General features: G+C 40.3%; 1 protein-coding gene across 2 annotated transcripts in view; it reads left to right on the plus strand.

Moving 5' to 3' along the window:
* acvr2aa (activin A receptor type 2Aa) overlaps nt 1-17,417 on the plus strand; it is a 44,424-nt gene extending 27,007 nt beyond the window's left edge. For both annotated transcript variants that reach the window (XM_058392055.1, XM_058392056.1), the window contains exons 5-11: nt 6,403-6,546; nt 6,874-7,017; nt 8,119-8,264; nt 8,542-8,656; nt 9,115-9,253; nt 12,807-12,937; nt 13,287-17,417. In XM_058392055.1, coding sequence (XP_058248038.1) covers nt 6,403-6,546; nt 6,874-7,017; nt 8,119-8,264; nt 8,542-8,656; nt 9,115-9,253; nt 12,807-12,937; nt 13,287-13,481 — 1,014 coding nt within the window. In that variant the 3' untranslated portion in view covers nt 13,482-17,417. The remainder of the gene's footprint in view (nt 1-6,402; nt 6,547-6,873; nt 7,018-8,118; nt 8,265-8,541; nt 8,657-9,114; nt 9,254-12,806; nt 12,938-13,286) is intronic.
* The last annotated feature ends 5,334 nt before the right edge of the window (nt 17,418-22,751 follow it).

The raw sequence follows: 22,751 nt of genomic DNA on the forward strand, positions 1-22,751 counted from the left end.
TGCGTACGGCACTACACCTACATTGCAAAAAAATATGGCAGAAAAATGGGTAAATGTAAGGCAGTAAAATAGACCTGTCTCTGCATATGTACTTGAGTAAGATACAAAAGTATTCATCATCACATCTACTCTTACAAGTAAACTTATTAAAGAAACACCTTTTTTTTGCTGATGTTTAGACTAACAGTGCTCGTCATCAGTTAATTTAGAAGTCATTCTGTTAAAACATTAAAAATAAGTCAGAAACAAGAAGCGTTTCCTAAGAACGTTAAAAAAAAACATTTAAAGCGATAAACTGTTTACAGTTCCTCATTTTTGTCTCTGCTCTACTCAGAGACAAACATGTTTTTTTCCATTCAGTTAATAAATCTGTTGATATAAGTCATGGCACGAAGAAGATGATGATGATGATGATAAGAATCTTTCCGTGCTTCGAAAAATTTGTTGCAACAAAGCCTTCATTTTTCATTGGAATTTCCCCTTTCAGTATTAATAATAAAAATAAATAAATAAATAATTTTGGTTTCATTGTTTTGGTTTTTTTTCTTTATCACTTGTCTGGACTTGTTTTTCGAGCACTGGAATCAGCAATGCTGCAATTTAAACATTTTTTTTTCTTCTTCTTTTTTGAGAAGCTGAAACATTTCAGGATAGCTTCGAGCAAGTTACAAAAGGTGCGAGAAGTTTTGTGTTATTACTTGCAAACAGAAGCCAGATCTCATTTTCCAGGGCACTGACAGGACGTGTAACAGGGGCATTCTCCGGCTTTCGAATGTCTATGGCAGCCGAACAGAAGCGCTCGGTTTTGAATAAGTAGGTCAGGTTTTAAAAAGGTGTTGCGAGGGATGGAACAGTGAGCTTCTCTGATCGATGGCCCAAGAGCTTCCGTTCGCTCGCATTTTCAAAGCTTTTTTTTTTTCCAACACAACTCTCTTCTTCTACTCTCTTTTGGCCTCTTCTGAAAGATCTGTCTCGATTTCTCTCCTCACCATGCGTCCTAGAGGAGCTCTTTTGCTTCATATGTAAACCTGTCCTGCCTCGGATATGACCATTTACAGTTGCCGTTATAGCTTGAAGCCAGGAAACTTTACCACCAGCACCATGCCGACTATCAAAATCTCTCACTCCTGTTTTTCACTAGGCTGCATTTGTGTACCAGATGAAGCTAATCATCTAAAAAATCTCAGCCGGTTCCAGGAAATAAGACCTGGGTGGATTAGAGCCTAGAATTTTTTTTTTCTATGCAACAGAATTTCCTTCTTTTTCTCTCCCAAGTCTCAGCAGCCTGAGTGGATTTATTCTTTAATGACTAGGATTCGTTTACATGTAAAAACAGATTCTGTGTTCTGTGAAACAATTTAGCCTTCATCTGCCAAAATTGACCATTATAAAAAAAAATTGGAGTGAGTTAATCAGCTCCAAACACATGAGCATGTTTTGAGTCACTGGTTTGTTATCTACCTGTATGTGCCTTGTCCTGTGGCCTCGTCTCCTGTCCAGGACCTCTTTTATTTTTAGCCACACATAAGCATTTCATTGTTTAATCAGGATGTCCAGCACTCCACATGCCAGAAAAGGGAACATTGTAAAGAAAATGGATGTAAATACAGAGAAGAGGGGTTCATTCTTATCCGGTTTACAGCCTTACTAGAGGAGGGAGCTAATTGTTTTAAACTTTAGCCCATTTAAGCAATCAAGAGCTGCTTCACAAACATATTCATTATTTTTATTGATCCTTGAGCTGTTTCTCTTTACTCTGTTCTGGATGATCGTACATTCTCTTTTTTCATTCCTAATGCATCTTGCGATGCCAAACAAAGACGCTACAGAGACCACACGTTTATATACTTCCTGCTTTTAACCAATCCATGCTTTCCATGGACTCAGAAATGATCTATAATTTGTAAAGAAATTGTCTCAGCTCTCCCGCTAGGATGAGGGAAATGAAATATGGAAGATATCGATAATACATTTGCGGTATGACTCAACTAGTGCGTCAAGACTACCAGGTTTCTCTCTCTCTCTCTAAGCCTTTCACACTCTTTGTCTCACTCATTCTCTTGCTCTTAATTAAGAGTCACAGCATTTCCTTGTTTGACACCTCTGCTCCCGGAAAAAAAACTTTTTTTTCCCTTTTGAAGCAAAAGAGTTGTTATCTGAGTGTAGTACTAACATAATTGGCTACAAGACCTGAGAATTTTACCTGTGTATTTCATAAATAAGTTCATAAATGTATTTATACACTATATTGCCAACATGACTGCACACCAGTGCACAAAGCAAGGCCCATAAAGACATGGATGAGTGAGTTTGGTGTGGAGGAACTTGACTGGCTTGTACAGAGTCCTGACCTCAACCTGATAAAACACCTTTGGGTTGAATTAGAGCGGAGACTGTGAGCCAGGCCAAAACTGGGACATCTGCCTTTATATGCACATGAATGTAATATGGAGTTGGCCCGCCCTTTGCAGCTATAACAGCTAGAAGAGCATTTGTGAGGTCAGGCACTGATGTTGGCTCACAGTCTCCTCTCTAATTCATTCTGAAGGTGTCCTATCGGGTTGAAGTCAGGACTCCACTCCAGTTCCTCCACACCAAACTCACTCATCCATGTCTTTATGGACCTTGCTTTGTGCACTGGTGTGCAGTCATATTGGAACAGGAAGCGGTCATCCCCAAACTGTTCCCACAAAGTAGAGACCATGAAATTATCCAAAATGTCTTGGTATACTGAAGCATTAAGAGTTCCTTTCTTTTGGCAATATAGTGTACACACTAATGGGCATCTGCTGTAAACACTAATGAGTGCTAATCAGTAGCTCCGCCTCCCTCACCTCTGCAGGCATGCTGATGTGATTGTTCCCCTCCTGTGAACAAGCATGCAGAAATCTCTCACAGATCAAGTCATCTTTTATTATCAGGCCTATGCCGATTGCCATGATGAAAAAGAAGAAAAAAATGTTTCAGTGAAAATAAATATTTACATGGTCATTGTGACGTCGTTCCGCCTTCCTGTTGAGTAGAATCACAATACACACGTCTATTTTAGTTCTGTTTTGCTTTGTGTCCAGTTTTTATTTCTCTGGAGAACAGAAAAAATAGAGCACCCCTTAGTCATTCATCACAAATTTAATTTTATAGATATGACCTACATTTAACAGATATTAAGTCTGAAACCCTCCGGAATCGTTTTTTTAAACAGCCAGGATATGTTGTATATAAACAATCCAATCGATTGTATCACTGTTTTGCAGCTTTTGCCCTTTTCTAAGCGTTACGGTATGTGTCTCGGCCAGGCCGGAGCCGATGTGATAGTAAACAATCATGTTAACACGAGGTTATTTTCAGCAAGTGTCATGACTCCTGAAGTACAGTCTTTTCCAATAAAAAAGTGGAGAACACATTCATGAAAAACAGAACGCAATCCAGAAGAGGACACCTGGTGACGTTTGCATTCAGGTGTCATGACCATCCTGTCAGCCCTCCGCTGCAGCATGACGGAGTGGGAGACTCCCATCGTATCCCCACGTTCACCTGAAACGGTGTTTAACTCTGACCAGCCGACAGCGCTGTTAAACAGGCCAAGTTGGATTTACATTTGACCCAGATTCTCTCCATCCCATCTGTCTGGATCTCACACTCACTCACAAACTAACACCTTCCTTTCTGCTTCCTTCCTTTCCCCTTCGACTAGCACGCCTTTCATATCATGATAGAGGTAAGATAAGTCTAATTTTCTCATCTGTCTGAAGAGAGTGTCTTGGTTCCTGCTTACGTTCCTTCCTTTTTCTTTGAGTAACGTCATTTATGAATCTTTTTTTTTTTTCTTTCAGAATAAGGTGGAAAATTGTTTTTGAGTTGATCCCTGCACACCTGAAAGTCTGTTATGCTTTAGCACACCGAGACAATTTTGGGTTTTTTCTTTGTTTCCGCGATGCACGGATAAATCGAAAATCCCTTGTATTTTGTTGGAATCGAGCAGAAGATTAATTGAGGTGCATGTAAACCAGCGATGCCTTGCTTTTGTATGCACGCCTCCAAGCATGCAAAGAACAAGCATACAGAGAGATGAAATTTGGAAATATGTGGCAATTTGATTTGCGCTTAATATCCAGACGTAATTTAAAAGGTGCCGACATCTTCACAGTTCTAAACTCTGATCTTAAACAGGTCTTGGTAGTACACAAAGGCATTAAAAGCGTTCACATTAATGTTAAATATAACAGAACTATTATCATGAGCAAATATGCAACGGCACTTTGGAATTCTTAAATCTGATTGGTCAGGAGATGTTGACGAATTTATTTCCAAATCGGCCATGTTTTTCTCCATCCTCTCCTGATAAAATCATAGGCCGAGTACTTACATCCTGTTCATTCACCAAACTCAGTGGTCATCTGATTATTTCAGTCCCATACGAATATACACACTTTTGGGATTTTCTATGCAGATGTTCACGATGTTCTTCGTTACTGCATATCCTATTTAGTTTCGTAGCACATATATCAGTGACCCTCCCCCAGATATTAAACATTTGGTTTGGATGAGAAAGAAAATAAAAAGAGAAAGAAAATGAAATCATTAAATCATCGTTGGACGTCATGCCCTGAATGGGACATAATTGTATTGACAGTATGACGCAAACATCTGGGGTCAAACTTCATAGAATATACAACTCTTTTCTAACTCAGATTTGAATCATTTAATCAGAATATTTACAAGCTGATGTCTAATCTATCAGATAAATCGATTGTTGAAACGTCTCACAGTTTAGATTACTGTATTCTCTAGAATTCTGTGTTATAAGACCATGACGATAAACACCAAGTTACAGCTAGTCCAGTCTCTCCAGGCCATTTTCTCCTCAGGTCTAGGATTGTTTGACCTGACATCTTCCCTCGTAACCTGTAAGCGAAACATCCAATATCCACCTTAGGCATCTGGAGAGAAAGATCACTCTCTTAAATTACAGAAGAGCAGCACATGTAAAAGCGACACTTTGTAACAGTGCAATAAAGAGCCATTGTCATTTTTGTCAACATAACCCAGGCTATTGTGTCCGCTGTGACAGGGCGTAGTGGAGGCTTTGGGGCGTGTGTTTTTCTTTGTGTTTCTCCCACCGTAGGATCTTGATCCTTCATGTTGACACTCTAGTTTCTGTGTCAGCTCTTTCAGGGTTCGTTTTGGATAACAGCTAAAGCAACTCAATCTCAGACATATTCCCTTTCTCTCCTGCCCTGACTGATTTTTTTTTTCCTGCTACCCCTCCTCCCTCGCATGATGGATGTTCTGCCCTTTCAGCCCGTCTCGTTCCCGCTCTCAGTCACTTCATCTCCTTTTTCTCTGGTGGAAAATTCCTGGAGGACCAAATAGAACTTGGTACACAACCCAGATCCATATACTTTGGATCTCTCTCTCTCTCTCAACTCAGGGGTGCCACATCCAATTTTTGGATGAAATTTAGGCCAAGTACGCCAACCTAGCTGCTCTACATTTGACCTACTTTTGTGAAGTATCAGCATCAGCCAGGAACCTGGCAAAAAAAAACACTGCTTTTGCCTTTACCCTGGAAATGTTGGGCTCAGTGCAACATTAAAACAATAGAAACTGCAACAAGGGGAGCTGGGTGCGACACACCAGCCAACACTCGCTGACCACAGTTTAGAGGTGATAATCACTTGCAGAGACATTTGTTTGTCAGCTAGCAGAGGTTAACTGGTTAGAAATTTCACAATGGGTATGTACATGTACATGCTTATATCACATTTACATGTAGATGTAAAAGCCAACACACCACGCGAGCCAGTGGTAAATAAAAATGATAAACAACACGGTCATCTACCAATCTGTGTATGTTTATGCCATTGATCGATTCATATCTCATTGTCTGATTCCTTCCATCACTCCCAGTCAAGCTTTTCAAACTGGGTCAGCTCCCCATCACCCCATTTACAGCTGGTATGAATATGCTTCACCAGCTTAGAAATCCATTATTGACTGTAAGCAATGGATTGCTTTTTTGAACAGCAAGAGAAAGAACATGCTCCAGTTTTCATCAGATTCCGGGTATAGAAAACAATATAAATGGCCACTGAACCCTGTGTCCTTTCAGTAAATGCTAGTAAATGGTAACAGTTGGGTTGGTCAAAAGCAAAACATGTATTTTATATTTTATGTATATTCCATCTGCGCACTGCCTGCACCCAGTGTAGCACATGTTGAACACGGTGCCTCCTTCAACCCCTTCCGCATCTCATCTGACCCAACATGTGGTCACAGGCCCAAGGTTGAGAAATTACAAATTAATGTATAAAATAAGAGAAGAAGTTTGTCCCTGATGATGAGCACAATCCCACTGAATGCCCTCATTCCATCTCTTTCCATTTTCTCTGTGTGTTTCAGGACCCTGGTCCCATGCCCCCTTCGCCGGTCCTCGGCCAGAAGCCGCTGCAGTTGCTGGAGATTAAAGCCCGTGGTCGGTTCGGCTGCGTGTGGAAAGCTCAGCTGCTCAATGACTACGTGGCTGTCAAGATCTTCCCAATTCAGGTATGTGAAAAGATTTCAAAGCTGCTGAGCTAATCTTCCAAGCTTCTTTTCTCCACAAGAGCCAGTTAGCTGACCTGGAGAGTTCAGCACTTTTACTTTCCATCAGCTTTAAACTTAACTATGAAATGAATGCATAGATGGTTGTCTTAAACTTTCATTTTTCATGGACATCAATTGCCCTTATCAACGTCACTTAAAATTAAATAAAGGATAATTTCCCTGTTCTTACTTCAACACGGTCAATGGACCCAATTACTTCGCTGGTGTCACAAAGTGTCTTATCTAGTTTCTTAACTTATTTGCACACTTATATATTTTTCTTTTCAGGATAAGCAGTCTTGGCAAAATGAGTATGAAATATACAACCTTCCTGGCATGAGGCACGAGAACATCCTCCATTTCATTGGTGCAGAGAAAAGAGGGGCCAACCTGGACACTGAGTTGTGGCTCATTACAGCTTACCACGAAAAGGTAATGTCATTTAGAGAAGAGGTCAGTTTACTGGCTACATGTAAGCTTTCTATCGTTCATGTAGTTTAGACAGGTGAAGTTAATAACATTGATTATCTTGTTAAAATGGCACCTGACAAGGGGTGGCATGCTGACCTCTGTACACCACTGAAAGCTCCTAGCAATGGAGGTGTGTGTGTCACTTACCTAGGTAATAGATTTCACCAGGATGCTGGGAAACCTTGGGTCCTGCCATTCATGTAGATGTTAATTTGACATGTCTCATCTACCTAAACATTGCTTCAGACCAAATGCACCTCATCATGGTTACAGTGTTCCCTAATGGCAGTGGCCTCTTTCAGCAGGATAATACACCCTGCCACACTGCAAAAATAGTTCAGGAATGATTTGACCTCCAGATTCCCCATTGAACACCTGTAGGATGTCTTAGACAGTCAAGTCAGATCAATGGAGACGCCACCTCACAATTTACTTTACTGGACTTAAAGGATCTGCTGCTTAAGTCTCAGTGCCAGATTCCACAGCACACCTTCAGAGGTCTCGTGGAGTTCATGACCCAGTATATGTATGTATAATCTTAGTCCTGAGTGTTGTGTGTTGAGTGAAGTAGAAGAGGACTTATCGTGATCCTGATACAGTATTGCCTGTAAAACATTTCTGGATCTGTGCCACCAGCTCGAGGCAAAGTCATCACATGTGCCTGGTAGACATAGAAACACAAGCTACTTTTAAGAGGATTACATGTGGTTAATATACATCCTTTTTCATTCTGCCAGCCAAAAATGACTTCATCAAGTGTGTTTCGTCACTGTGATACAAAACATGCAGGGCTTGATTTCCCATATTCAAAAAAAAGTCTGCTCTTGGACTAAAAGGATGCAGAGTATCACCATTACCACTGCAGTTTAATCTGAATGATCTGTATCTATCATCCTACTGCATTTAAATTATAGCATGAGTCATTATAAAGCAACTGCTACCTCCTACTCTAACATTGTTTGTAATGGATGCTTGCCTGGTAAAATCCTTTCTTCCGTGCTCTTTGGAACTGGGACGTTATCCTACATGAAGTCATTTGCTCACAGCTTCTTGTTTCTGCAGGGTTCCCTGACTGACTATCTAAAGGCCAACGTGGTGACATGGAATGAGCTTTGCCACATCGCTCAGACCATGGCACGAGGTCTAGCATACCTCCATGCCGACGTCCCTGGCCTCCGGGACCGGCACAAGCCAGCCATTGCTCACAGGTTAGCGCCTCCAGACACCTTCCTCCCCCTGTATGTTTTTTGCATTATTTACGTTTGCATATCATTCAGGTTTGTTTACAAAGATTTCCCATATCCAGGTCATTATGACCAGTCTATTAATATTCTCTAAAATATTAAAAGATTGAACTAAAATCAAACAAGAGTCCTGTGACCTTGATTTAGTGCCATTAGCCTTTCTGGTTGGTGCATTTATCGATCCAGAAAAGAATTAGTTTCGAGCAGCATTCACTAAGTGTGTGTGTTTGTGTGTGTGTAGGGATATTAAGAGTAAGAACGTGCTGTTGAAGGCTAATCTGACAGCCTGCATCGCTGATTTTGGCTTGGCCTTGAGGTTCGAGGCCGGCAAATCTGCCGGGGACACGCACGGACAAGTGAGTAGTGATAGCAGAGAAAGATGCAGCTGTTTGCTCACTCTAACTCTTAAGCTCTACTCTGTATCAGTGTTAGTGAGCCTGTAACTCATGTGTGTCCAAATTGATAGATTTTTTTAAACCAACGGTACTGTAATGATTTTTTTTTTTTTTTACATTTTATTGTGCTCAGCTAAATTTTTCTGATGTCTGTGAAAGCCACTGGCATTTATAATCACCATTTCACTTCCTCCACACTCCCACAAGCTTGGGAAGGTGAAGGTGTTTATATTTTCTTTAATATTGTTTATAAGTAAGAAAAGCTAAGAGTGTTTGCAGTTCGCATTTATGATTTCTTTCCCATGAGTCAGCTCACACACTTGATAATTACCTGAAATATCGGATTGGGGGTGCTGAAGCAGAGAACTGCAGCTGCGTGCACATCAGTATGAGACGCATGTCCCTGTGATGTGTTGTAGGTGGGAACGAGGCGCTACATGGCACCCGAGGTGCTGGAGGGGGCCATCAATTTCCAGCGAGACGCCTTTCTCAGGATAGACATGTACGCAGTGGGCCTGGTGCTTTGGGAACTGGCATCCCGCTGCACAGCCGCAGACGGTAAGAACAGAAACGTGTGTCACCAAACAACAAAAGAGCGTTGATTAATTTGGAGCAGCTAGTAGACTTTTCTTTGAGTAGGGCTAATTTGCTCCTGCTAGCTTTCTGTCATTAATGACATTAAATTGTAATTATTGTAAAAGGGCTTCAGTCAGTCATAGCCATTGTAACACTACACACGTCTAAAGCCACACAATCAAGGCTGGACTGCTTCTCTCTGGATGACAGATGTGATTATTCACACATTGTGCCTTTATCAAAGTTTTTCTTTTAATCAAGCTGAATACAAACAAAATATATTCATAAATCCTTCTCAGGTGCTTTTACACAAGAAGGAAATGGTATTTATGGAAAATCCAGTTAGTTCCTATCCTAAGAGAGCTTCTGGGTTGGTGTAAATTTACATATAAGGTGACTCACTGACTATTTGAACCTTGATTGATCTGTATTGTGTAATTGCAGATGAGGCACTGCATTTTTATACACGGATTACACAACGCTTAAATCGCTTACTTATTTTTAATTGCACACACGGACAATGAAATATTCTTTCCAAATTCTGTCATTGCTTATTAATGATTAGAAACAAAGCAATCTGAAACAAACAGGGCGGTTCATTTAATTCAGTTGGGACAAAAGTAATGGCACCCTGTTGCAGAACGGTTCATTCGTCTATGGTAGGCGATGAGCTGCGGTGGTGAAGCTGCGCTACTGGATGGTTTAGGAGGCACTGAGCATGTTTAGTCCTTATATTTTGCTTTTTCTGGAGTTTTGCACAATCTGACCTGCTCCAGCACCAGGGTCTGACCACACTAATGTTCTCGTGGCTGAATGAGCAGATGGTCAGGTGTCCACAAACTTTGGCCATATGATGTATCGGAAGGAAGTAGAAAACTAGCATTACAGATATTTTTCTGAATCTAGCATGGGTTTTAGTTTAGTTTGGCTATGAAAATATTTACATAACTTTACTATGTGACTAATACATTTTAACAAACATTCACTTCAGTCAAACTTTCCCAAACTGCCAGTCCTGCATTGATGTTTTTCTGTTAATTTCCACTCTGCATCTTCCCTTCACTTGCTGTTGTGTTTATTTTTCTAAGATAGGCACACACTGTGACTTCTTCACTTCTTTTTCACTCTTCCGTTCATATTTTCCGATGTACAGATTAAGCACACATTAAGTCGTTGATGGACGGAAACCCCACTTGACTCTATTTTGCTTCTCAAAATGAGTTTACAACCCTGGGAACAGGTCCAATTACAGGAATAGAGCTCCTTACTGAGCTCTCTGTAAAGGGAAAGACAAATTCATTACAGGCATGCGTGATCAGAAATGCTTAATAAACAATCTTAAAAACCTAACTGTGTTTTAATGTAGTCAGACTATGGATTTTTTTTTTCTTTGCACGCCAATATGTTTTTTGTTTGTTTTTTTTGGAGCGGCGTGCTAATGACATTCACATCTCGAGCCAAAGGCATGTACTGCATGACCCAGCATGCGCGAGGCATTTTCTAGCCGACTCAAATGGTGCTTGCAGAATATTTTATGCAGTTAATAAGCACAGGTGCCAAAATAAAATGACATCCAGTGATGGACAACAGTGAGTAAGCAGGGAGTGTGTCTGTACAAGCAAGAGTCTATGTGAAAGACAGGATTGTCATCTCCTTCTTGCTCTGTGTCCTACTCACTCACAGTAAAAAAAATGAATGTGCACATTCTCTACTGAGACACATTTCCACTGTACTGATGTTTTACAACGTGGCCCGCTCTCTTTTTTTCGGCATGGATAGAATGAAGCTCTCCATATTCACTCTACTAACGTAGAACCAAGTAACCAAGCTGCAAGTCCATACTACTTTAGCTCATGAAGCACACCTGAACTTCACACCTGTACACACCCCTCTCCAGATTTAATCCCACTTTTGCTGTTACAATAAACTCCACTAGATGTTGGATTGTGGATGTGGGGATTAGTGATCACTCAGCTACAAGAGCATTAGTGAGATCAGACACTGATGTAAGTAGGGCTGTAACTAACGATTATTTTCATAATCGACTAATCGGGCGATTATTGTTTCGATTAATCGATGAATCGGATAAAGGCACCACATTTTTAAATACCTTTTTATTTTTATTTCAAATTAAATTTACACATTTGGTGTTACAAATATGAACGTAAAACTAAAACTTTACACTACCACAAAGGTTTTTTTCAGCTTTTAAGCAGAAAACTTTTGACCTTTTAAAAATTAAACCACAAACTGTTTGTGTTTCTTAAAGAGTCAGAACTACTAGACTACCAAGTTATGATCCATTCAGACTTCCAGAAATTTTGCATTGCATTATTTTTAATTGGTAACAAATACGATTAAAAACAAATATTGTTTTTTATTTTGATCACGGTCTTGCACTACCACTATTAGTGCTGTTTATCATCTACATTGTGAATGAGGAGTAACGCAACGCTCTTTACACAATAAACACCGGACTCTGTAAGCATGCACATAAAGCATTCACACAGAATAAAGCATTCACACAGAAGGTATGTTTGCATCTACAAATACAAGACACAGTGTTTAGGAATGGTTTTAAAAAGCGCAGTACAGAACGTCAAGGTCTCATGATGTACAGTACCATGAAGTTGCCATGACAACATGCTATTGTAAACGAAGCTTGCAACGCTTGCCCCGCCTCTGGGGTATACTGATTGGTCCAATTGGTTCTGTGAGTGACATTGATGAGCTGTGCTGCTTGTAAAAGTTGAAATCATTTTAACATGAGACGCGCGAGGGGCTGCAAAAGAGGCGCTAGTAACGGTCAAACACATTCGTATATCACATTCATTAAAAATAATGGAAAAGGAATTAGGAATAAAACACGTTCTGTGTGAATGACAAACACATTAAGTACACAAATATGGCACATGACAAATCTCTTATGTGCTCGTTCCTCATTGTCGTGTTTCCATGTAACTGAAGCTCCGCTTTGCAAAGTTTGCAAGTTACAACATTTGTCGCGGAATTTAATATGAAACGCTCCCATGCCTTAGAGGACTTGGGTCGCATACTTTTATACGATGTGCTTGTACTCTCCGCCATTCTTCCCATGTGCACCAGAACAACGCTATGACTGAATGCGTGGTGACGTGCACTGGCCAACTAATCGATAATTCATTCGTTGACAACGATTTTCTTCATCGATTATTATCGATTTGATCAGTTCATTGTTTCAGCCCTAGTTGTAAGAGTGATGAGGTCTGAGGTTCAGTCAGGGTTGAGTCAGGGCTCTGTGCAGGACACTCCATTTCTTCTACTCTAGCCATCACACACCCTGTCTTCATGGAGCTCTGTGCTTTGTGTACAAGATGTTCTATACCTGTGATTGTTGGCCATATAATCCAACAGTTTGGGGCTTTCTTTTTTTAGCATGTCTCTCATGAACAACCTATAAACCAACATGTCTGAAGGAAACAGTGTTTGGTGAAGGTGGACCTGAACTTGACATAAAGCTGTGTGATAGCCTTCTTTCTGCCTTTTGCCTTCTCAGGTCCAGTGGATGAGTACATGCTACCGTTTGAGGAGGAGGTGGGTCAGCACCCCACTCTGGAGGACATGCAGGAGGTGGTTGTGCATAAAAAGCTGAGGCCCACGCTGCGCGAGTGCTGGCACAAACATCCGGTACGTTCTCTAACACGCAGCTGTAACTACGCGAGTGACCATATTGGAATACCTTGGGATTATGTAACGGTGATTTCCTGGGACTTTCTGGATTTAATTAAAGTATATGAGCATTGTGTTGTGCGTTCTTCCCTCTCTCTCTCTCCCTCTTTTTGTTTTGTTTTGTTTTTGTCATAATTGCATGTATTTTTGCCTTTTCTTTCTCTTTTTGTTGCTTTTCGTTCTTCATTTCCACTTTTACTACACTGCCACTTGCTGTTTCTGTTATTGCTTTATGTCATTTTTGTCTCTGTAATGTTGTCTTTTCTTTCTTCCTTCTATATTCTGTCTCTCTCTCTCTCTCTCTCAGGGTCTGGGCATGCTATGTGAGACCATAGAGGAGTGTTGGGACCACGAAGCTGAGGCTCGTCTCTCAGCAGGCTGCGTAGAGGAGCGCGTGCTTCAGGTGCAGCGCCTCACCAGCATTTCCGCCCCCGATGACATCGTCACCGTCGTCACCATGGTGACAAACGTGGACTTTCCACCCAAAGAATCCAGCCTATGACTAGAGGAGAACAGCGTGTGACGTCACACGGGCGAGGAAAAAACAAAACAAAACGCATAGCTCAGAGCTGCTAGCTCGAAATCCCTGGTGATTGTACTGTATATTAGGTTGGTTGCGGTCACCAATGCTGGATCTTACAATGTGCTCGTTTCAGTAGCACTTAGCGTGCGTGTGTGTGAAAACTCATGTCATGAGGCCTTCTGGACAGGATGAACAGATTTCAATCTAACAAGAGGACCTCAGGCGACACACTCTCACTTTTAGCAACTGGACAGTGTCACATGTGAAGCTATTGAACTGGTATTTCTCTTTTTTTCATATGAATGAGAGAGAAAGAGCTTTTTTTCCTCTGAGAAAAGAAGGAGAAAAGGAAAAGACTTCCTTTCTTTATTTCAGTGTACAAAAAAAAAAAGAAAAGAAAAAAGGGCAACAGTACTTTCTGGAAACACATTTGACTTGTTGCAATGCCAATACGAAACAGCTTCTGAATGTCTAGTGTGTCACTGCTGTATATTCAACCGAGAGGATGAAAAAAAATCGATTGTTTTGTATCTCTGGATTTCCCTCCCAGCGTTTCTGTCAAATAACCACGAACCTCTCTCGACAAGGTATACCTCAGTTTCTCATCCTAATAACAAGTTTGTTTTGTAACACTATATAAAGGAAAAAAAACTATGAAGCTTTCCGTTGACCTGCAATGGCCACCGAAGCTTTTTAATACAGGGGGTTGGGGGGGAGCTTTTTTTAATATATATATATATATATATATATATATATATATATATATATATATATATATATATATATACACGACAGATTATGCCAAGAAAATATGGCCATTCATAAACCAGTGTTTTTCTGCCTTCTTTCTATTACTTGTCTTATTACCCATGTCTTTTCCGTGTTGCCCTGCTGTTTAAAATGTGACTGTTTTCTGAACATTGTGACAAATTGATTGTAAAAAAAAAATCAGTTTTTAGAACTTTATCAAAAACCTGTTGAGAAGAAAATCCCTGAAATATATGAATTCTGTGAAAATATGAAAGCACTTACCAGTATAGGTTTGCAGTGTCCTCACAGCAATCGACATATGTGCATGCCTCGTATTTCTTTTACTCTTGTGCGTGAAATGTCGAGCAGTCATCGATCTTCTCCCTCACTCAGATTGTTTTTTGGGGGGGGGTTTTCATCATTTGCTTCACTTACAATCCATCTTCAGTCAGGGTGTTTTGTTTTCATTTTTGCAGATCTTCCTCTGCATCCCAACACCGGCTTCCTTTACCCCTTTTATCTTAACCCCAGTGTAAATATCTACACCGTAAACAACTAGCCTCAGATTAGCGGCTACATGTCACTACGTTCGAATAGTTCATGTCTCAGGAAGCCCGTATCTTTTGAGCGTTTCTCTTTCCGGTGCCATTCTGGTGATCCATGTTGTATTGTGTATGCAAGAGGCCTTCATAACATAACATCCTTTATTCGTCCACTACGCCCTGGATATCACAAACTGGACTGTTTTTTTTTTATTTCCACTTTGTACCGTAGCTTGATGCGTTTTTAAGCGCCGAGCTATACGATGCCATACGGTTTAGATCGAGTCTAAGACTTGTACACAAGTATTATCTTAATATGCTGGTGTCATTCATTAACGGTGAGCTTATGGTGACTACTGACATGCTGAGAAGATTCAGGTCGCTTTTGTTTTTCTTTTCTTTTGTTTTTTAACCCATTCTAAAGCGCTCAGGTCTGGGTGACCATATGCAAGCGTGCTCTCAACTCCAGCATTTTTAGTCAAACTCTAACACTTGCGTGCATTGTGCTGCTCATCTTTATGACCAGGTGCCAACGTGTGTGTGTATATATATATATATATATATATATATATATATATATAAGCTCTCCTCAGAGATCGAGTGTCCTAGCGCTCATTCTACCCTCGCATCTCTGCAACATGATTTGATTTCACGGTGCTGACTGGCCTCTAGCTTTTAAAGGCCATGTTAAGCGTTTTCGGGATAAGTATTCTGCGAAACACCAGGTGAGCTCTTTTTCTTCTGGAAGGCTGGCTTGTCTGCAGTCTCAGTCCGGATTCAAGCCTTCAGGCTACATGCTAACAACTGCTATTGTTTTTGTAGCTTCTGCTCGTAGCTGGTTATTTCAATGCCTTGTTCAATATGACCTTGTGGGTGTGTCTGAAATGGAAAGCGATTTGAACCGACATGCGATTTAATCCAGGCAAGGGAGAGCAATACAGAGGTTTGGGTGTAATTTGTATTCACTTTTCTTTAAGATATAGATGGTGTATTTGGTAAATAGTTAGCCTGCACACTAAGCCAGTGCTTATTTAGTCCATTTGTTTTGTCTAGACGAATGTTTTTTAAGTGTTGTGCGATATTTACATATAAATATGTAAATGAAATATATATAGGCACTATTTTGTGGAAATTGGATTTGACTGCCCCTTCCCTGTCTGACTGTTAATAACGGTTCAGTTATGAGGGCCACGATGATTTTTTTTATGATTTTTTTTATTTTTTTATTATTATTATCATTTTTGCTTTAACCAGCAGGTGGCAATAATTACAGCTTTCAGTCTTCGCTGTCCTGCACTCAAACCACATTTTCTTTATGGCCATAAGTTTGTGGACACAAAAAAAAAAGTGATTTGTCTCCAGAATGTTGCTGTTGTTACTGGAAACACACAGTGCTATAGTTTCACTCCATTGAAACGAAGAGGTTGAATCCTGCTCAAGTATGAAAACCTTTGGGATGAACTGGAACATTGACAACATCAGAGTCTAATGCTCTCGTAGCTGAATAATCCTCACACCAACATCTAGTGGAAAGACTTCCATTAGAATGGAAAGAAAAATGACACTAAACCTAGGAGGGTGTGATTTTCATGGGGTGCGCAAACTTTTGAACATGAAGTAAAGCTTCACAGAAACATGCTGCCTTGTAAAGACAGGACCGTGTAGAGGTTTCCGTTTCAGACACAGCCGGGATTTTTTTCAGTGTTATCGTGACGATCGGGGCCATAAATCCTGCTTTGAGAGACTTCGCAAAAAGCCGGCCCTGCGTTTCCTTTACTCACTTTTTAAAAAAAAATAAAAACAGCCTTTTTTTTCTCAGTTAGATGATGGGCCACGTGAGAGCATAAAAAAAACACACACACCCCGTATCCAACCGTACCGTATCCTCCCTCAGAACTTCCCTTCTCTTCCCTTTTGCAGAAGACTGGATTTAACAGTGCACCATATGTAAATATGAATAATGTTTTAGATTGTGAAAAGTAGCATGAGGTTGTTTTTTATGGTCTCAAAAAGCAAAAACACTTTATTAATATTATGGCAAAAATAATATGGTTGTTTATTTTGTATATCTGTATTTTAGGTTGTTTTATTAATTTATGTCACAGCCCAAACAGGTTATTTTTATTCCAAAATAAAAATGAGAAGTGGTTTTGCTCTATTTATACAACTGGTCTAGTGAAACAATTAAAAAAAAAAACAAAAAAAGAAAGAAAAAAAAAAAATTGATCTTGTCTCTTTACCTCAGACTTCCCGGTTTCTGACTTGACGTTATCGCAACACGAAGACGCAGTGTAGCACGACAGACAACATGGTGCAAGCCTTGTGTAACATGTAACATTTAATGGGAATCGACCAGCAGGTTCTCGCCTCTTCTTTCTTTTTCTCCTGGCAACAAAAACGCACTTTGTGGGTTCTTTTTTTATTCCGCTCACTGCAATGCCACTGATCATCGCTGTACCATCGTCGGTGCACACAACTGTATTACCTTCACCCCGGACACGCCATTTGAGTAAAAGTATTTAACAGTCATAATCAGGGCCTGGTTGGAAGTCGTTGTTACATATTGTACATATGAAATTTTATGCTACTCCTCCCTTCGAATAAAGTATAGTGACTGCTCTGACTCGTCTCGTCTGTGTCTGAGTGCTCGTGTTTGTTCTTTGCCTTTGGCACAAATATGATAAAAAAAAAAAAAGAAAACATTTTTACAGTGTAAGATATGGATCAGAGATACAAACTAGAAAGAAAGAAAAAAACGAACAGGAGATCAGGGGAACATTTATGTAACATCTTTTAAGAAAAAAAAAAGAAAAATAATCAGCTTCTTCTAGGAAACTACAGGATTATTTGCACGAGAGCAAAGTTTTATTTCTCTCTTACGACAGTGGGTTTGAAATCATCTCAGTTTTTCTGGACCGTTTATCCTACATAGGCTGACAGAGAACCTGGAGAATATCTCAGGGTACTTCAAGCTGCACAAAGTAGAAGATGGAGATCTATTCATGTACTACAACGGACAATTTAGTGATGCCAGTCAGCCTATGAGGCATGTCTTTGGACCAGACAAGAATCAGAGAGATCCTCCGAAGCACATGGAGAACATGGAAACACACACAGGGTGAAGGCCGAAATCTACCTTGGAGGTGTGAGGCAAACCTCTAATCCACTGTAGGTGCATCCATCTTGATTCATCTATCCAAGAGATATAACTATAGCGTGTGATATCTCAAGAACATGTGGCTGAATGTTTGTAGGATTTATGTGAAATGATTTGATTGCTGATTTATGAACTGATGCAAACAGGGTCAAGGTCACATGTCTGAAACACTGAAGTATATTATAAAGGACACGCAAATTAATAAGAGCAATGTCATTATCGTATCGAGTTCAACTCAGGTTTTAAAGATTTGGGAAGTATAAATCTTCAGTTCGAAGCACAGCAAAAGCAGACAAGATGAAGTGGCCTTTAAGCCATTCTCCCAATCAAGCTGGACCGCAGTGCACCCAGCTTTGTGTGTAAATTTATATAAATATTATTTAACATATTTAATTATGAATAAGTGGTGAATTTAATAAGATTTTTTATACCAATCAACCATAGCATTATGATCAGCTACCTAATATTGTGTTGGTCCCCCTTTTGCTACCAAAACAGCCCTGACTCGACCAGGCATGGACTCCACTAGATCCCTGAAGGTGTGCTGTGGTATCTGGAACCAAGATCTTAGCAGCAGATTCATTAGGTCCTGTAAGTTGTGAGGTGGGACCTCCAAGGGCCACACCTCACAACTTACAGGACTTAAAGGATACTTTCAGTAGATACTGACCACTGCAGAACACCCCACAAGAGCTGCAGTTTTGGAGATGCTCTGATCCAGTCGTCTAGACATCTCAATTTGGCCCTTCGTCAAACTCACTCAAATCCTTACGCTTGTCCATTTTTCCTGCTTCTAACACATCAACTTTGAGGACAAAATGTTCACTTGCTGCCTAATATATCCCACCCACTAACAGGTGCCATGATGAGGTGATCATCAGTGTTATTCACTTCACCTCTCAGTGATCATAATGTTATGGCTGATCGGTGTACACTTATATGTGTTAATAACATGCTTCATCAGTGTCAGTTTCTGAACACAAGCTTACCACTGCTTGCTGGATATTTTCTCAGACACACACATACACACACACTAATAACCATGTCAGTGTCCATGCTGTGCTGGGAATGAACCAGGAGCCAGATAATATCCGGTCAGTGGTGGTCTTATGACTTTCCCTTTCTACTGAGTGACATGGAAGAGGACAGCAAACACACATAGAGCAAAATTACTATATATTATATATTACTATAGTAGGGCAGTGGTGGCTTAAGCAGTTAAGGCTCTGGGTTGTTTGAGCCCCAGCACTGCCAAGCTGCCACTGCTGGGCCCCTGAGCAAGGCCCTTAACCCTCACTGCTCCAGGGGCACTGTATCATGGCTGACCCCAACTTTCAAAGCTGGGATATGCAAAGAAAGAATTTCACTGTTGCTGAATCTGATCAAAGGCTGAATAATCAATACGCTGAGCTCCAATTTTCAATTCAGTTAAATTCAACTTATTTGTATAATGCTTTTAGCAATGGACCTTGTCTCAAAGCAGCTTTACAGAAGTATAGAAACATAGAAAAAATTATTATGTTTAAAGTTAAGTTACTATTTTATTCCTAATGAGCAAGCCTGAGATGATATGAGGAAGAAACCTTGAGCAGAACCTATCCACAGCAGTCCCCTGGGTCACAGGCTGTCCATGCAGATCTATCCACAGAAGCAGTGAGCCACTAAGCCACGCGACTCCAACCAGAGGTAGAGTGTCTGGACAGATCAGGCAGGTCCGGAACAAAGAAATGGTCACATTGGGAACTCTGAACACTGGGAGCTCGTGAGTGGGATGTAATGATAAACTGGAATTGCACTGTTTAATGCTTGCTCTTCATTTCTTTAAGTACTAACGATAGGCTCTCGATTCATCATACTGCCTGAATTCCCGAGCCTTGTGTGCCCTGAAAATAAGGCGACCCAAAGGCCAGAAGGATTTATGTTCCAGTTTTTATTTAGTGACTCAGAGAGCAGCCAGGTAAACTGTTCAATTAGGGGGGCTACCTACTATTCCAAGACTTTCTGTTCTAAATTTCAACTCGCTCCAAATTTCCTTTAGAAAAGTTTTTGCACTGGGAACACCAGGGATTCATCTTTCACTGCTTTTGATTTATTATGTGTGACTAAGTTACAGTATGACTTACAATATGGAAAAACATCACAGACTGGTCAAGATGAGTACACTAAGTTGTAGACTGAAGCAGTGAGGAATATTATACAGAGATATCATTAAGTGAACAGATGGGCTCCCGTGTGCTTGGAGATATATTGCTAGTTTTAAAGAGCGCGTCTGCCCCATAAAATTTATCTCAACAACAACCATCTGATGAATGTGTCTTTATATTTAGGCTACCTTCCCTGGTGCTGTGTGCCGTGCTTCCTGTTGGTATTACACATTTTCCATGTCGTGCCATGCATCTTCTTCTTTGCCTTGGTGATATTAATTGTGTTGATTTTGGGATCAAGTGTTTTGTACAGCAGTGAAGCATTTATGGCTTTTCAGACTGTATCTGTTATACTTCATGTCCCGTGCTGAAACACCCAACATTGTTCAGATTTCTTCTCAGACTTCTTCTCATTGTTCTTTAACTCTTCATTCCTTTCCCTGTTCCTCATTTCAGCTTGAAAATAAGATGAGGTATAAAAATATTTTGATTGACATTAGTGATTTGGACTGTGTCTTTTAACAAAGCTTTCTGCTTTTACAAAGTATAGTTTGTGGCAGACATGTTAGTAAACTCTTGGAGATGTAGTGTGATGCTGATTCACGTATTGCTGATAGAAATTATACTAAGATAATGCTATTAAAGATAATGATAAATATACACTGATCAGGCATAACATTATGAGCAGTGAGAGGTGAAGAGAATAACACTGATGATCTCCTCATCATGGCACCTGTTAGTGGGTGGGATATATTAGGCAGCAAGTGAACATTTTATCCTCAAAGTTGATGTGTTAGAAGCAGGAAAAATAGGCAAGTGTAAGGATTTGAGTGAGTTTGACGAAGAGCCAAATTGTGATGGCTAGACGACTGGATCTTCAAAACAGCAGCTCTTGTGGGGTGTTCCCGGTCTGCAGTGGTCAGTATCTATCAAAAGTGGTCTAAGGAAGGAACTGTGGTGAACCGGTCATGGGGGATGAAGGCTGGCTTGTGTGATCCGATCCAACAGATGACCTACTGTTGCTCAAATTGCTGAAGAAGTTAATGCTGGTTCTGATAGAAGGGTGTCAGAATACATAGTGCATGATAGGTCAGGGCTGTTTTGGCAGCAAAAGGGACCAACACAATATTAGGAAAGTGGTCATAATGTTATGCCTGATAAGTGTATGTTCATACTGATTGAAAATGTCCCGGAAGTGGAAGGTTCCAGTCCATAACTGAAGTTCACTTGTATGAGCTAAATGGCACTAACATCTATCACACTGATAACTATTTTCTGCCCCACTTCAACTGGAAAATGTTAACAATGACTTGGTGATTATCTGCAACAATACAGCAGTGATTATGGAATCTGTTACTGTCTGTGTAGTGTAATGCTGCTATAATGTTACACTATCGGTGTAAACCTGTGCGAACTGTCTGTAGGTGCAGTTTCGTTTGATTTTGCCTGTCACATATGATCAATCTGTTCATCCGTCTTCATTTGTGCATTTTATCTCCTCGGTTTCAAATGCAATCCTTACTATAAATAAACACTTGAAAGAAATGCAGTCTTGTTGATTTGGTTCAGGATTTAAATCCGTTTCAAGAGGATGAACTGAGTTGAACTTTCTTAGTTATTTGAGGTGATCTAAAGAGATCTGATTCACTTTCTTGCCCTGTGTACTTTGAAGAGATTCCTGAATAAATCTCTGGGAAGAACTACAAAAATACATAGATTGTAAGTAAAATAATACATGTTAAATTTACATATAGCTTGGTTTTTTTTATAGTTAAAATCGTGTAACTTAAGCATAGATCTCTCGCTCTCTTTTTTTTTTACATATCCTATAGAGTGAACTCAACTTTTTCACAATTCTTATAGATACACTATATTGCCAAACATTTTGGGACACCCCTCCAAATCTTTGAATTCAGGTGTTGTTTTTCAGGGGTTGGGCTCGGCCCCTTAGTTCCAGTGAAGGGAACTCTTAATGCTTCAGCATACCAAGACATTCTGGACAATTTCATGCTCCCAACTTTGTGGGAACAGTTTGGGGATCACCCCTTCCTGTTCCAACATGACTGTACACCAGTGCACAAAGCAAGGTCCATAAAGACATGGATGAGAGAGTTTGGTGTGGAGGAACTTGACTGGCCTGCACAGAATCCTGACCTCAACCCCATAAAACACCATTGGGATGAATTAGAGCGGAGACTGTGAGACAGGTCTTCTCGTCCAACATCAGTGCCTGACCTCACAAATGCACTTCTAGAGGAATGGTCAAAAATTCCCATAAAAACACTCCTAAACAGTTGAAGCTGTTATAGCTGCAAAGGGCGGGCCAACTTTATATTACATTCATGTGCATGTAAAGGTAGACGTCCCAGTTTTGATCTGGCTCGCAGTCTTCGCTCTAATTCATCCCGAAGGTGTGTCCCAAAACTTTTGGCAATATAGTGTATTTGGTTTAAAATTGAATAAGAAAAAAGGCAATTCTGTGGGTCACAGTTAAGGTCAAACAGCTCCATCTACAGGAAGTGATTATTTTAAAATGTAACGGTGGAGAATAAGTCCCTCAAGGAAACAGGATTAAACACACAATGCTGTTTATGACCGGAAATTCAATTCCCAAAACTTCTTCCAGCTCATGTTCTTGTTTGGTTTGGGTAAATTA

This window comes from Hemibagrus wyckioides, linkage group LG06 (assembly GCF_019097595.1).
Source record: "Hemibagrus wyckioides isolate EC202008001 linkage group LG06, SWU_Hwy_1.0, whole genome shotgun sequence".
Taxonomy (NCBI): Eukaryota; Metazoa; Chordata; class Actinopteri; order Siluriformes; family Bagridae; genus Hemibagrus; species Hemibagrus wyckioides.